The sequence below is a fragment of the Athene cunicularia genome, assembly GCF_003259725.1.
Source record: "Athene cunicularia isolate RWA chromosome 13 unlocalized genomic scaffold, athCun1 chr13_part1, whole genome shotgun sequence".
Taxonomy (NCBI): Eukaryota; Metazoa; Chordata; class Aves; order Strigiformes; family Strigidae; genus Athene; species Athene cunicularia.
This window is the reverse complement of record NW_020799117.1, coordinates 4,734,640-4,751,216: the sequence shown is the minus strand read 5'-3', so window position 1 is coordinate 4,751,216 and position 16,577 is coordinate 4,734,640. Positions and strand designations below refer to the sequence as shown.

Sequence of the window (16,577 nt, the reverse complement as noted above, 5' to 3'; positions counted from 1 at the left end):
TTTGAACACTGATAGTCATGTTTCCCTGTTGTCACTTTAGTTATCGTACAGCAGTGGCAGGGCTTACAACAGTGTTAATTCCTCTGTTGTCTGAGGAAAGCACATCATTACTCACCACAGCTAACTGTCCCTTGCTTTCTTGAGCCAGCTATCTCATTCCCGTACTTATCAACACACCAGCACTGCCCTGTGCTGCCATGGCACTGCGTGGCTTTGTAATAACCTTCTTCATTGCACCGTGGGATGAAAGCACCTGAATAAAATATAAGGTACAATCAGCAATGCAAGCATCTGCAGAAACAAGCAGGTATACTGAGTATTATGAACTTGTCACTTATTTACATGAAGTTCTTTACAATGTTGGCAAGAAAACACATGTGATTATCTGGTGCCTAAAGGGAGCAGAAATTGCGTATGTTTAACTCTTTTCAGCCACCCTGGTCACTGCACAGTGCATAAATGTTTGTGCATGTACAGCACATGAAGGGTGATGGCATACGGTACTAGAGAGAGGTTCAGTCTGTCCCCAAATGATTAATATTCCCACAGAGACCCTTTCAGATTTTACTCCTCGTTTTAAACTTTTCTTCCCAATTGGATTATTGCCCTGACTTCATTAATTCTGCATTTCCCTTCCATTTGCACTCCTTCAGTGTTTATCATATAAGTCTTTCCACAACACTGTAATTATCCCTGGAAGGTATCTGCCATCTGCTTGCTATTCATACTAATCTCAAGCACAACTTCTGACTTACTGAGAGTTCCCACGTATAAAAGGAGAAGTAATGCAGGAGCCTTACAGAGAGGGACAACAGGAGCTGAACTCAGTAAGTCTTTGGACTTGAAGCCCAAGATTTGTCTCAAAATAGAACCAATATAATTCATCCTTGTAGAGTGTGGTTCATTCTGGTTTCTGCAGAAAGGGAAGCTCTTGGGAGAAACCTGTTTTATTGTTCCCACCATTTTCAGCAGATACAGTAAATGTACTTCAATATGAAAAGCCCTCTTCTCCTTCGAGATGAGTTAGTTTTATTCCCAGGGCAGGTCAGTACAGTCATTTTCCCTTCTTTGCCAATTGCTTCAATTTGAAACATGGCAGAAATCCACCCTTGCCCCCGAATTTCTTGTCTCAAATGATTTTTGAGAAAGTATTTTTCTCCTTTGTCAAAGATACCAGTGATTTACTGGTCACGCAGTAAATTTTTTAACTAGTTCCATGTGTATAGCATCTGTTCAGACAGTTCATGTGTCAAAGCGGCTATTTCCAGTAAAAAATGAAAGAGAGGGTGATGCCCAAATGTCATGAAATTTCCTATATAAAAGATGTAAAAGTGGAAGTCAGTCAATCTCTCTGTCTCTCACACACACACATCTATGTACAAAGTGAATCCTTGAATTTCCAAACTCACGGCATTGCAGGTCTTGTCTAACATTTGAGTGCTGCTAATGTAGGTCTGGAAGATGAGAACAGAAACCTTTGCACATCTGCAGAAGTCTTTGCATATCGGATCAGTTTTGGAGACCACTTCACCATCCATTAGTGAGAGTATTTTAAATAACTTCAAAGCCTGATTTTACGGCAGGTTTGCTTATATGTACCCCCCTTATGTTCGTGTACAAATGTAAGCATACTGATGACTACCCAAAGATTTATTTTCACTATTTATAAAAAAATGGTTCTAATAACCATGTATATATATTCGCTTTACAGGCTTTTGTAAATTAATGCTCACTGTTCAATCTTTTATTTAATAATGATTAAGGTTTGTTGTTTTTTTTTTTTTCATATTTATGCCCATGTCTTCTCTCTGTTAAGCGCTCCAGGCGTTTATACTATAACCAACCTCGGAAAAAGTGCTCAGGTACTGATTTTGAGCCAGTGTAAATCAACATAGCTGTACCTGTGTCACTAGAGCTCCCCTCTTATATCAGATGAGCATCTGGCTCCAGGGAAGAATCAAAGGGGGAATTTCAGCGGCATTACGGGGTGAGCGGAGAACAACCTCTGCATTTTAAACTGTCTCATGCTTTCTCTTTTCCTCGGGCAATGCAACCTTTCTCTTCTTTGAAACAGGAATTTTTGCACAGTTTCACTGTGTTTCTTGTAAGGTATTAAAATGTTTCACACTGCCCATAAAAGCCATAGATTTAAAAATAAATTATGGCCCAGGCTCACTGCCAACATAGCTGTGTGTGGAAGGGATTCACACTTTGGGTCACAGCGAAGAGTAGAAGATACTTTTCCTTCTGCACGGGAAATCTGTGCCAATTTGCATGTAACACTGGAGCTTTAAATATTTAGCTATGCATACTAATGTCACAGTATTTTCCGACCATAAGAGGGAAGATTACAGCATGTCCTCTCCAATGTGTCAGATGCAGGTGATAATCCGGTGAGGACAGAGAGTCACTGGGTGCAAGTGTTGTACAGTGTGATGATCTGTCCCGTAAACCCTACACAAATCAGTCCCTGTGTTCATTAGAAATAAGCTCTGGCTACAAGCTCTGCTATTCTGGAGCACGGCACCCAGACAGCCCATTTCGTGGGAACATTTCTCTCCATAATTTGGTTTGGCATCAGAGAACACCTGCAGGTTTTGGAAGGAGAAAGGAGTTCACATTTCCTCTCCAGAGGTTCTTGCACAAGTGTGGAGAGCACTGCTAGTGGACCAGCTTTACCATTAAGCACTATAAAACGTTAGTCACTCCCCACTGCACTGCCTCAGGCTAGTGAATCCTGCTTCCCCATCTCTCTCCATCCCACGGAGTATTTAATTATTCCACGCAAACTTGAACAGTGGTGTTGTATCTATATCCTCTTTATGGATCCAGACCTATATCTCTTTTTTGGGGGCATTATTGCCTTATCTATATAATACTCCCCTTCCTCAGAGGACATGGGGAGAATAATTATATGCTCAAGATAGTGTGAAGCACACAGGTAAAAGCCTACAGAATTAAGTGCTAGCCAGCACACAGCTCCCCGTATTAGCGATTATGTTAGCTGAATTCACAGAGCTGATACAGAAGAAAACAGTGACGGGAGCAGAAATTTATTACCTTAGCGATGTGGGAGAAGCATTATCAGGCTGCACAGTTGTATGCTCTAAAAGTACACTCTCTGCAGTTAATTGTACTCTAGATAAATCTGGTAGGAAAAGATGAATAGTGCTGTTTACTTTTTAATTCCATCCCCCGGGATGCTAGACTCTTATTTGAAAGCCTCCAAATTCAACACATCTAATGGCAATGGCTTTGAAGTACTTTGTTTCAACTGTCATGTGTTTTGAAAAATACATAGAGAGCAAAATATCAAAAGTCATCATTTTTTATCAATGGATACAAGTTAACAGAAATCTTCTTTATTCGTCCTGCCCAGACTGTAAAATGCTGTGTTCTGTATGTCGGGGACAGAGAAGGAAAGAGAATAATTAAGGGCTAGTTTCTCTGAAAATATTAGTCTCTCTTTTCAGTCTTTATTGTTGCTACAAGTGTGTTTTTTGTCACGTGTATGTTTTGGTTTCCATTCGCATGATTTTTCATTTGGTGAAGAGAAAAGACAATGTTTTCTGTTGTATAAATAGCTATGAGATCAGATTAAAATCTCACAGACCAGTGCCATTATGCAGGCAGACTTTCAAGGCAGGTGAAGCAAAGAGTTCCTCTCTATATTATAATTTTCTAGCTTGTGGAACAACCTGTGCCTGACACTTCTTGATTTGTTGAGCTTAGCCACTTTCATCCTTCATTTTTTCCTAATACAGTTGACTAGAAGTTATTTGTGGTAAGGGACCATTCTTTCTGCTTTTACTTTGTCATTTTACTCCTGCTATTGTGATCAGATCCCAGTGATGTGCTACAACTGCCTGCATGTCGTACTACCTGCAATATAGCCATCATTTTTCCCCGCACACCGGAACAAACCACTTATGTTTCAACCTAGATGACATTTATTGCATATAGCAAATAACAGCAAAGCATAAAATAAATATGGGATAGCCAAAGCTATCAGGAACTCGGCTTCTTATTCTTTTAGGTGGCTTTGAAAATCATGACACCCACGAGACAGAGAACACCATGACTTCCTCTGCCACAACATGCATTTGAACACAAATGCAAAATATTTACTGAATGGAGCACACATACAACTGAGCAATCAATCCTCCTTTCGCTCCCACAGCTGTGAACAGCAGGAGCTGTAACTCTGAAATATCTTAATCTTTATGTGAACTTGCTATGAAAAGATGACGGAACTAAACCATTGTCCCTGTGGCCTTTGGGAATGTTTATTCTTATTTTAAACCAACGAATCCAGGTCGGGATTGTTCATAAGGTACCTGAACCTTGCATCCAAATGGCAGCGGCATCTGGGAATGGCAGGGTTTGGCTGAGGTGAGCTTTGCAGAAGCTCGGTCTGCTAGTGAGGATCTAGAAACTTTGGACTAAAATCTGAGAGCGACCTGAGAAGCAGGCTGCACTCGAAGAAGCAGCACTGCAGCCGAGCTGACAGGCACGCTCTGTGCTGCGGCAGTGACGCTAGAAGAACATGACATGGGCCTGACAGCCCGGGTCTGAGTTAAGCCCGACTCTTCAAGGGTGAAATGCAGTGCTTTCTGTAAACAGAGACTTTAATCTGTACTGCTATGCCTCGTGTGATTTGTCTCTGTGTACCCAAACGCTCTAGGACAGAAATTTCAATAAGATACCAGCACATAAACACCAGGCTACATAACACTGTGTGATTTTAGGGTATGGAATTAATTACCTCACATTTACTCAGTTCAGTGACCTGATTTTTTTAGCGATTAAATGGGAAAATGCCATATGGGGCACCTAATTTTAGATATTCATCAGAGCAGTGTAAGTTATGAAGCAGTTCAGGCTCCCAATAGTCAACAGAGAGAGGGGCAGGCACCATCACATCTTACAGCACAGAGCATCCTGCACGGCTGCCTACAGTGTGATGATATGAATTCCTGTTTTCAGATACATGGAATATATTGAAATATTTTTAAGGGCGATCAGGCAAAACTGAACCCCAAAGACTGCACGTATTGCACCACAATGGGAAGAAGACATGATCCTGCACTGTGGCACCTTCAGTCACCTTTCAAAAATGGGACGCTTGACTATCAAACAGCCTCTCTACTTATTCTGACCTACGAGGTGATGAAGGCAGTATTAAGCTCTGTGCAGATGAGGCTTTGCTTTTCTGGAGAGCTGTAAATTAGTTCTGAACCCGTTGCCATGCTGACACCTGTTCTGTATGTTGCTATCTCATTATTTGTTTAATTTCATAGTGTCAGGCCTACACTCCGTGGTGCATATTCCTGACTCAAAACATTAGTCTCTAATTGAAAAACCATTACTGCATATAAAGTTACAATAATCACAGAAGCTTTAATTAGTTGAGTAAATGAATAACAAGTAATCGAACTTACCCAACAGACTCTTCCCTCTACTTAGCTTTTGAATTCTATTCATTTCATTCTGGCAAGGAAGACCTAAAATATAATGGATGAGAATCAGTTTCCAGATGGTCCGGGACAGACTCTGTAATGACTGGCTTCACTACTGACATGAAATGTAGACTACTATACACCTGGGAACGAAAGAAGCCCATATGCTGGTACTGTACTGCAAAACAAATTTATGTCATTAGCTCTGCTAATTAAAGAAAAAAAAAAAAGCAACACACTGTAGTTGAGAATAGTGTTTGGGGGCCATTTTCATTGTTAAACCATTCTTCCCCTCTTTTCACCAAACTGACATAATGTCAGCTCTCCAATTTATGATTTGCTAATTGAATATTTTCTGCTTTAATAAAAGAGCAAGTTCTTGAGCTTTCTATCAGCAATAGAGCTTATTTCTTGTGTGCACTTACTGCTTCTTTGTTTGTTTTCATGATCAAGGTATATTAATGTAGTTCATCTGTGACATTAAACATCGTTACACAATGCCCTTTCACACCGGTGCTGGAGAAAAGAGCTTTTTAAAGCAGCTGACTGCCAATTACCAAACTATACCTATACGCAGGTCAATCAAACCCGGAACAGAGGGAGACCCAAACAACTTTCTACTGCAAATTGCACAGCTCACCGCTCGGCTTCTGGAAGCAGTAGCACCACTCGTTGTTCGAAAGCTTTCCGTCTTTGAAGGAGTCGCAAGAGTTGAAGAGAGGCTTGACACATGGCTCATACTTATCCAGATAAATGGCACTGATCTCCGAGGGATCCAGCAGCAGGTCATAGTTCATGTCAAGTTTGTTGAACATCCAGCCTAAGGAATCCTTACAGATTGGTAGTATGCTGGTGTCAAATCCTGTAGCAAGATAGGCAAATATTCCCCAGTGAGCCCCAGCACGCTCGCTGCACAGGAGTTATTGCTAAGCTGAAGCCTTGTTCATGGTTTTTTTTTGGCTGGACTCTGAACATTAACCTAACTTGCCCAAAGCAGAACAAAATTCTAAGACTGAACTGAGTGTGTAAAGCTTAAAACCCAAGAACAGCTAAAGCACTACTCACACTATGTGGGGTGGGGAGGGCTGAGATCCATAGCTGATTACTGTAATTCAAAGTTATTTCTACTCAAAAAATTATCTTTTTTTTTTTTCTGTCCTCAGCCCAAGTGGGTTGGCTTTGTTCCAAGAAACTGAAATAGGAGAAAAGGCTGCATCCACTCTATTTTCAAACTAGACTGAGTCTGAATGTGATTTAAATCCTGCTTTCCCAGATCTGTTTCTACTTCCCTGATCAAATCCTTTCCTACTGTGCTTTCACCTTCCACCTCTCATCCTAGCTTTTCACTCTTCAAAGCCCTGCCTCCTGCAGTGGACAACAAAATCCTTTGATCCGGATTGCGAGCTGCCTGGGGGACACAGGGGGAGAGAAGGGGCCAAGCATCTCTTTCGCTTGTACCACCGAAGAATGGCACAGCTTCAGCTGGGAGCTCCACGTGCTCCTGTATGCCCTGCCAGCACCACTCCTTCTTGTGGCCTCCAGGACTGTGCAGCAATAGTGGATTCTGCTCTTCCAGCACTTTGGAAGCCATTGTCATCATTCATTTTAATAGCCAGACCCTTAAAAGACTGCAGTAGCAGCACTGGTTATCACAGACAGACCAAGTCATGCGCACAGGTACCCACAATGAGATACGTGCTCTGCAGTCTCCACAAAAACAGTGGCGTTGCCTTCTTTCACAAACAAGACACGGCATTATAAATCCACACTGCCACTATTTTTCACTGCATGGAATAAATACGGACCAATTTCGGAGTTATCTATGATGTGAAAAAAAGTGTATTTGTAATGCAGAGCTAAGAAATCTGATAATAAGGGTATTGGTTTCAATGAGGACTCAGAAACGCAGACACACTGGCTGGGATTTACAGGCACAGAGGGTACCTGAGGGCACCTGAGCCACCCACCCTGGGCACCTCGTGCTCACGCTGTCTCAGCCGTGTGTGGGAACCTGCCTCTGCACGGCTCATTCTGCCACTGGCCACATGGAGAAGCAGCCTGATGGGCTTTTTCCTTTTGCTGCACCTTTCATTGAAAGAGGTCAAGCTTAGCTTTATTTGCTGTACATGTCAAGTCTCATTTCAGGATGCTGCTTTATTAAAGTGCAACCTAAGGTGTTGCTGGAATCATGCTGACAGTTTGTCCGAGCTCTGTAGCCTACCTGCTATTTTAGGTATTAATCCAAAGGAGGGCAGTGCTTTATGCTGAAAGCTGTGCTTTTTGTATGCAATTGCAGCTGAAGGTTGTCAGTGACATGGAGGAACAATCAGAAGGGTTAACTAATGGGAAGGTTTATGTCATTCATAATACATGTTTCTCTAAGAAGGGAAGAAGGTAACACCATTTCCTCAGGGCTGGAGGTAGCTCAGGCAGGGAAGAGAGAAATCATGCTGAACATTTCATCACATTTTTCTGCTGTTATCTCCTCTAACATTATCTAATTGAGTTTGAACATAGTGAAAAAGAAAAAGGCCATGTGAATAGATGTAGGGAGGAAGCCTGCTTGCCTTGCTGAAGCAATTAAGACTATTGACTTCAATTATTTTATTCATCTGAAGAAGGCAAGCAGGATTTGGTCACTGTGCAATCTCCTGTTGAGTGAAAGGATTAAGAATCCTTGATTTTGTCTTTACAAGGCACCGAGGAGCAGGGCATGCAGTCCTGCCTTGGGTGGGTGTCTGTTGTTCCTGAGTCCTCACCATGGGGAAGCTTAAAAGTAGCCGAACGGGCAGGGGTGGATCATTCACTTGCCTGGTGGAGCTGGGATCAGCACATGCTCTCCTAGTTTAACAGCTTCCAGGGGAAAAAAAAACCAGCCATGTTCTGTTGGCTGCTCTTTCCCTGCACAGAGCCTCTCTCTGGTGATGATCTTTACGCCCTGTCATGGCACTTACTGCTGCTAAGGTGAATAACACAAAGTCTGTTGTACAACCAGTTGAGTACGGTACCTGTTGATCAGCCCTGTGCGTCTCTGAACTGCCAAGAAGCAGCGCAGGGAGGAGGAGATCCTGGCATGAACTTGCCCCTGACAGTGTCTGTGGATTATTTCTGAGTCCTGTTTTCCTCCCTGCTGGGAAGTCTTTATCTGTGTGTACAACATGCCTTGAGGGATACAACCACAGCGTGCCCTCAGTGCTGATCTGTCTGAGCAGATCACAAGATAGTAACTGATGTGAACATGAGGCTGCTCTGTGACATACCACGGGGGCTTGGGTGCGGGATACAATCATGAAAGGTTACTTACAAAGAGAGCTAATTACATTAGTTGAAGAGGTTTTGATTGTAATTTCTTATAAACAAGGGAGCTTTCACTGTTGTGACCAGAGTTCCAGATTAGATTTATTAAGGGCTGTATTATTAAGCAGTGCTGTATTATTAGACAGTGTGGTCTGGAAGTCTTTAAATATTACAGTGGTAGGAGTGACAGAATGCATTTAGCTAGATGGTTATTATCAGTGAAAAGGTTATTCTTTAACTGTCCCTCAATATGTGGTTGAAGGTGAACAGTAGTATCTACCTCCACTTCAAATTGTCTCATGTAAAAGCTCCTGCCTGTAAATCACCAGATGCAGGGTTGCATCTGCAGTCCAAACCCAGCAATCCTGGATGCTCTCCGCACCCAGGCACAGGAACAAAAGCAAAGTGTGCCCCGAGTGTGCAACGTGGGCTCTGACTTACTGCGTAACCAGGGCAGCTGATGGAAAATTGTTCTTGGAGTTCACATACCTGCACTGGGAGGTCACCGTGCTCCCATCAACGTGGTGAGGCCAAGGGATGTTGAATTAATTGACTCCTTTTTGGAGTATTTTGATATACTTGCTTATAAATATGATACAATATGCTAAACAAAAAAACCCACATACTGTAATTACGTAGTGAATTAAGTGCTTGGTTAATAGGCTGGACAACAGACCCAGAATAACAGTAACCTCAGTGAGAACTTTTCTGTGTCTTTCTGTGCATCAGCTCAGTGCTGCAGTGCCCATGGTGAGAAACAAGAGAACGGTGCAGGCTCCGTATCCCTCCTGCTCTTGGCTCCTTGGCAGAGGCTGCCAACACGGTGCCAATTAGTCAGTTGTGGTGGTCGCTCTCATTTGGACACCTGCTCACAAGGACGATGACTGAGACCATCACGTTTCTCATTCCGACTGACAGCTGTTCAGCACCCTAACAAGTTTCATTCGCTACAGATCTGGAAGGAAATCAAACCGGTGACCTACATGTAAGTCTCATATCCCATTAATACATAAAATGCTTCACCTCCTCTGAATTAAAATGGAATTAAATTAAAAAAAGTCTTTAAGTGAAAATCCTAATTAAAAATAAACATACCTCCTGGCACATAAAATTATTTTCCCCCTTCAAGAGTTGACTTAAATGAGCCAGTTTTATTTTATTAAAGTACACTACAATTAAATTAACAGGGGGATAATTAACCTAATTTCCCCCATCACTTAAAGTAAAGGAAGGAGGAGAAGAAGTGTTCCCCAGAAAAAATCCTTTATATTGCATAGATCTCTAGTAAAAGAAAAACAACTCCCACTCCAACCAAAGAGACTATTCTAGATACAATATGGGAATGTTATGAATTATCAACAGGCACAGGAGCAATTTGAATCTGATCTTACTACCTAATTAGTTTTATTATTTCCTTCTGTCAAAGCATGTCCCTGAGTTGCTTATATTATTTATTGAGGAGATTTCAATTGTACAAAGCCCGCAGAAGACAAAGTTTCTGGTTTATGGTGCTTTGCTGGTATCTGGCAGATAGCTCATTGAATGAAGGTTTCAGATTTCAAACACAGTGAGTTGCCCTCATCCTTTTCCTTTCAAGAGAGTTAAAAAAAAAACCAACCCACAACAAAACAATGCACTTTTTCTTCACCTGAGGGTGAACTTAATACACTCAAACAGCTTATTTACACTCACAATAACATCTTGAAAATTTAATGTAGCATAGAGAAATCTCTGCTGGAACACCTTCTCCAGACAGCTGATGTGTCCGAGGCATCGCAGTCGTCGCATCTCACCATCTGTTCCTTTTACTGCCACAGGGGCATACCCAAATGGATTACTTTGAGGATGTGCATGTCTTTTAAGACTTTACAGGCATAACCAAACCAGTTCAGTTTAATAAAGTAATCAGCTTGGTGAGGAGGGCAACACACGCAGAGCAATAAAAAAAGGGAAATGTGTACATTGGAGTGGATTTCCAGAGTTGTGTGTGTCCTGTTTGCCAGGATTCACACAAATCCTTTTTTTTCAGCTTGGGTATGTGAACTTTGTTTTGAATTCTGAACCCCGTTTAAGATATCTGTCATTTTTACAAATGTTTGCTGTTGGAGGAAGCCAAATACCGCCATCCTTACTCTGTGTGTATTCTCAGTGCTACCAGAGAGATTTGAAGCTGTAGAATTTGGCACATGCAGATTAATTCATGAATACTGTTGCAAACTCTTAAAAAGAAAAAACAAGCCCAAGCTTTGTGGCATTCAAGAATGTTTTAGGCATCTTAACTCCTAAAGTTTCTTTTTTTTTTTTTTAACTGACATATAAGAAAATAAGAAAATGTGCCAAACTAAGTCAACAGTCTAAAAATGAACATTGTTGAGATCAAGTGTTTAAGATCATCAAGGCAGCCTTTCATATAAAAGCTGCCAAGAATCAAACTGAACTAAAAAGAGATAACAGCTCCTCTGTGAATCAGAGCAAACACTGCAGAATTACCAGAAATGTTTTTCTCACTGAAATTGCTTCAGAAAAAAAAAAAAAAAAAAAAAACATGAAAAACATCCTTTTGACATTCTGATAAAATGAGGTTTCACGTGTTTCTGGGCCTAAAGGACTTCAGACGAAATTTTAAGTCTCTGGCATTTTCTGTCATGGGTTCTGAAATGAATTCACATCTCGAAGCCATGATTAGCTGTAAATCCAGTTGTCTTTTTGCACTATGGTTCAGTTTCCTCTGCATGATAATATCTGGTTTTGGAGTACCGTTCAAGAAATAAGTAGCGCATACGGTTTTAAAAGTACTGACTTTGTTGTAAATACTATGGAAAGTAAAAGACATATGAAAAAGATAGTTTACACAGAACACGGCTTGTTGCGCCACATAGTTTAAAGATACAATTACTTGGCATTAACGAGGTTTGAATATAGTGTCGAGCAATATAGTTTGGTGTATGTTCTGTTGCTTTAGGAAGAGGCAATCTATTGCTGCACAAGCTCGGAGGTAGCACAGAAGAAGAGTGGCTGTGGAGACCGACAGTAAACGCCCATCCTTATGTGCTGGGTCTGCTCCACTGCACCTTTAACCTCACACTACGGGGAAACGAGGCACTGAGGTCAGAAAAGCTGTAAGAGGGAGCACTTGGCTGAAGCCTTTAATTCTCTGTGTGTGGACGCTGGCTTTAGAGAGCTTGTAACAAAGAATCAGGGCAGCGAAGGTGAGTCACACACCTAGATAACTTGTGCATCCTACTTTGCAACCCAAGGGCCCGTGTGTTTTGGGACATACTATTTAGAAGGATTAATGAGTCCTTACAGAAAATGAATTCGCATCTGCTCTCTGATGAACATGACCTCTTTTGATGCTGTTATCTGAATCTTTCCCCTCCCTGGTGGGTAAATGACATCAAAATCAGTCATGTTGGCTTAACCCACAGAGAATAAACGTCCTCTAAACTGTTCGTTTTCTTCTTTTCTTTAAAAAAAAAAAAAAAAGCATCAAAGGAAGCAAAGATGGTGTTATTAAATACCTGGGACACAATAGATTCCAGCTTTCCAACCCATTTAACTATTCCAGCTCTGTGGCTGCAATGTGGCTATTTTAATTTTTTATTTCTCTTGTATAAGGTGAAATTAAAAATAAAATCAAAGTGAGTCTTTTCCAACACAGGCGTCATTTTCCCTACACTTGCATGACACGTTTTTGGCTCATGCCGCTGGCACTGGGTCAGAAAATGCTTGGCCATAAACTGGGGGGTAAGCATACGCCACTGCCCATCCCCAAGAAGTGATTTGGATGCAGCCACACTGATTTGGAGGGTCGTGGAGTTTAACTGTTGACACAAACTGTGTCATGCTAGTTAACCTCAGGGCTTGAGAAAAGTCCCTGAGCAGTTTTATTTACGAGTATAGATGTGACCTCCATGGCCTTCAGACACAGTTATTTGCCTGATTAACTTGTAAAGGTCTCTCTGTCTCTGACTGCCAGTTTTTAGAGCAGTTTGGGCGAGAGAGAGAGTACAGAGTGACCGCAGCTCCTTTAGAAAACGGTGCAGCTATTTATTTGCAGGATCTGATCTGCTGGGCACCTGCTTACTTGCTGGGACCTAGGGCTTGACACGACATTGTAGCACTAACAGTTGTGCTCAGCCGAATGCTCTCGCAGGCTGGGAAGCTGCCTACAACACTCAAAAGTTCAACGGGAAAGGTGTTTTCTTACTGCCTTGTGCCGTCTCCGAGCTTGTTGGTTTGATGACCCGATTTGCGTCCTCGTGAAGAGCACCGAACCAGTCTTTTAGTCGGGAAGCGAGATTCCTCAGTTCTTTGTCTGTGCAAGCTAGAAAAAGAACAAAGCACCAGGCTGAGTCAAGGGCACCAGTGAAAAACCTTTCTTGAGAGTCTATTAGAAAAATATTGTTTATGATGGTAAAGTCCTTCTCATTAAGAGCTCTGAAATAGAAGAGAAGGTTAGGGAAAAGGATGGAAGTTAAAAAGAAAATGTAAGTCATTACGAATTACAAGTTGTACTCAAGTACTTCCTTGGTAGCTGTCATGATTTGTGATGGAAGAAGTGACACGCAGAGCTACCCGCAGGTTCTCAATTACAGCTATGTGACTATTTAACTTAAATGTTTTCACCTTTTTAGGATTTCAGAGAAAAATATCAGCCAAACAGATGGGGAGGAGGGATATACTTGCCTAGACATACTACTCAAGCAAGATGCTAGGAATAATATATAACCACATTTGGCTTAGTATAAGCCCATTATCACAGTAATAGGAAATATATATACTTATTTATACACATACAAAAGAAAATTGTTATGTTGCTGTAGTTCTACTGCAAATGAGACTTCGCCCCCTCTGAAGGTTGTCAATTCTGTTTTGTTAGCTAGGTAAAACATTTATTTTCTTATAAATTTTTACTGAGAAATATCTGATTTTCCAGAAATTTCTGCCAAGAGATTAATGTCCAGCTGAAGAAAATATTGTTAAGGAAGAAAGCTGCATTAGTCACCAGTTTCTGTCAGAAAAAATATTCTTGTTTCTGTATCATGCTTAGTGCATAAAATTCGCATGCTCAGACAATATTATTCCTGCTGTGCACTCATTCTACATTTTAAATGACATTTCTTGGAATACAGAGCAAGATTTTTATGCCATAAAGGCAGACATCCTTCACAGGGCAAGCCACAATATGTCTTCTCCAATTCACTGAACATTATAATATTCCTCCTTCCACCTTATTGAAGAACAATTGAGTCCTACAGCTTGTCTTCCCAAGTTAAACTCACTGCTCCAATGACTGCAGTGAACTTGCTGATATCTCATGGCTGTGGTGAGTATTTGTTTGTTCTCACAGGGTTTTTCTGGGTCAGAAATAGCTCTGAAGTTAAAATTAGGACATTACAGCTTTTTCTATGTGGAAAGGTTTTTAGCATTTGGGGATGAGGGGGAGCAAAAAAAAAGATTTCCCCATTTTTCTGTATAGCTGAAAGAGTTTGACAGATTTTCCTATTAAGGATAAAAATACGAAGATCACTGGACAGGCTGAGTCCAGGTAAGGAAAAATCAAGTCTTATAATAAAAAACAACCATTAATGTAAAATAAATGGAAGACAATGCAATATGACCTGCAAATGTACCGAAAGTTACTGTAAAAGCTAATAACTTTATTTTCCCACTTAAATGAACATTGTGTTTTACTCACTGTAAACCATCTTATCTTTGCAAGTTAAGACAAAAATCAGAGTGATAGGATTTTGGGCCCATCATGCCATCTTTTCTATAAGGAACATCTCATGCTGCTGTTGTTCCTTGGCTGTTACTCACAAACAAAGTCTTTTATCAGAGAAAAATCACAACAGAAGCAATAGCAGGACAAATTCCATCATCCTGCCTGTAACAAGCTTCCCATCAGGAGATGCTGCCAGAAAGAGTGAGGTGGTAGAAAGAAAATGGATTTTATAGGTAATAAATATTCAGGAACGAGCTATCTCTACACAGGCACAAATTATTTCTTATTTTGTGAATTTAGATCCATAGTGAAATTTCCATCATGAATTAATTTCAACAGGAGTTGGGCACCTAAATACATGTTGGAGATATTTATTTTACATGGGAGGGGAGATGCTGTTCCTACATCCCCTGTTGAATTGTCATCAGCTCATTTTCGTCAGACAGAATTTTTGCCAAAATATTGTTAGGCAACTACAGCAACACGAGAGACCTTATTTTCAAGAATAACCTGTCTTCACAAATGTTTTCTGAGAAGAAGTGTACCAATAATCGTATCATCTTTCAGAATTAAAAGCAGGCAGTATCTTCTCTTTCCTTCTGCCAAGTAGTTGTCCTGTCCTTTGAAAGTCAGTTTTGCAAAGGGAAAAAAGAGAAAAATAGTGCATAACAAAAGTGTTGTTTAGCCAATACCTCATACATGACAGGTTATCCTTATGTTCAGAGTATTTCACAAGTTTATCTTCAGTCAAAACTGCACATATAAACACAGCTTTGACTGCTGATTATATCCCATGGGTAAAAAAGAAAGGATTCAGTTGGACAACAGATGAGTAATGTAGTTTTACTGTGCAAACCTCATACTTATTAAATATTAACTGTGGCACATGACATCTTTAGGAAGCCAAGGCTGGAACTCTGGACGACAAACAGCCATTCCTGTGCCATCCTGACCCCCCTGTCATGTCTTCTGTACAGGTACACTGAGCTTCACAGCCCTTATGTCAAGTCCCAGGGGGAAAAAAAAAAAAACAACCAAACCTCTAGGACTGTTTTTCTTATTCAAATTTGTGTGCTTCCAAACAGAAAGACCACTCTAGACACCACAGAAACCCAATCTGAGGGATACTGTGTTTGCTCTCAAACTCTCAACACCATCCTGCCAGCGCAGAGTGCCAGGCAGCGGCGTGGAGCACACTCACCTCCTCTCCTGGCCTCGGCACCAGGCAGATTGGGCTGCCACAGTGAAAAAATAATGTCTCTAAAATAAATGTCATGAAGTGGTCATTTGCTTTAAACTGCACTGACCGAGGTAATTTGAATCCACGCTTTTAAATTGCGATAGAAAACAGGACTGAATGCACAGTGTAGGTGGAACATAATTATATTAATTAATAGTAAATCAGACTTGAAACAATTTCTCTTTATAGTCCAGCCAAACATGTCAGGATCTGTAAAATGTCATTCATAACGGAGTAGTTCTATTTTGTTTAGCTTGTCTGCAATGCTAACCATGTGGAGAACCAGCTTTCCCCATGTGCATGTGTAAAAGCTGCCGCTACCCAAGTGCTGCAATCCATGACCTACATCCACCCGGTTACACCCTACGGCTGCTCAGACAGACACAGGACCCCTGTATCCTCCTGTCATTCCCTAACAATATTTCTCTTGATTTTGATGGAGCAAGAACAGGCTTTCAGCCTCTTCTGTGCAGTAGCTTCCTCAAAAACTGCCTCATTCACTCACTCTGAGAGCAGCCTTTAACAGTGGGCCCTGGATGATGCTTTCTTTTATTTTCACCAACAAGTCTACAAAACGCTACAAATCCTGCAGATTTCCTTTGGAATTCAGTCTGAGGCATGACTTGACGGTAAACCCAGAACTGGAGTTTTCAGCATTCTGGAGAGGTGGTTTTTTTTGGTGAATAACTGAGATATTCCTTAAGTATGTTGCTTAAGGATGATTCAACAGTGGCTATTATTTTGAGGTTTTCTCTTAGAACTGCAGTCTTTTTCTCCCAAGGATAACTGCTGTTTCATGAGTAAAACAGGAACCAACTGTGCTGTTAATATGTATTGAATAATACATTTCTTC

At 41.0% G+C, this 16,577-nt stretch overlaps 1 protein-coding gene across 2 annotated transcripts in view; it reads right to left on the bottom strand.

Annotated features, from left to right (window-relative positions):
- SPOCK1 (SPARC (osteonectin), cwcv and kazal like domains proteoglycan 1) overlaps positions 1-16,577 on the bottom strand; it is a 318,661-nt gene that overhangs the window by 3,901 nt on the left and 298,183 nt on the right. For both annotated transcript variants that reach the window (XM_026858125.1, XM_026858124.1), the window contains 4 exons: positions 12,967-13,083; positions 6,100-6,321; positions 5,442-5,504; positions 116-253 (listed from right to left, as the gene is read on the bottom strand). In XM_026858125.1, the coding sequence (XP_026713926.1) occupies positions 116-253; positions 5,442-5,504; positions 6,100-6,321; positions 12,967-13,083 (540 nt within the window). The remainder of the gene's footprint in view (positions 1-115; positions 254-5,441; positions 5,505-6,099; positions 6,322-12,966; positions 13,084-16,577) is intronic.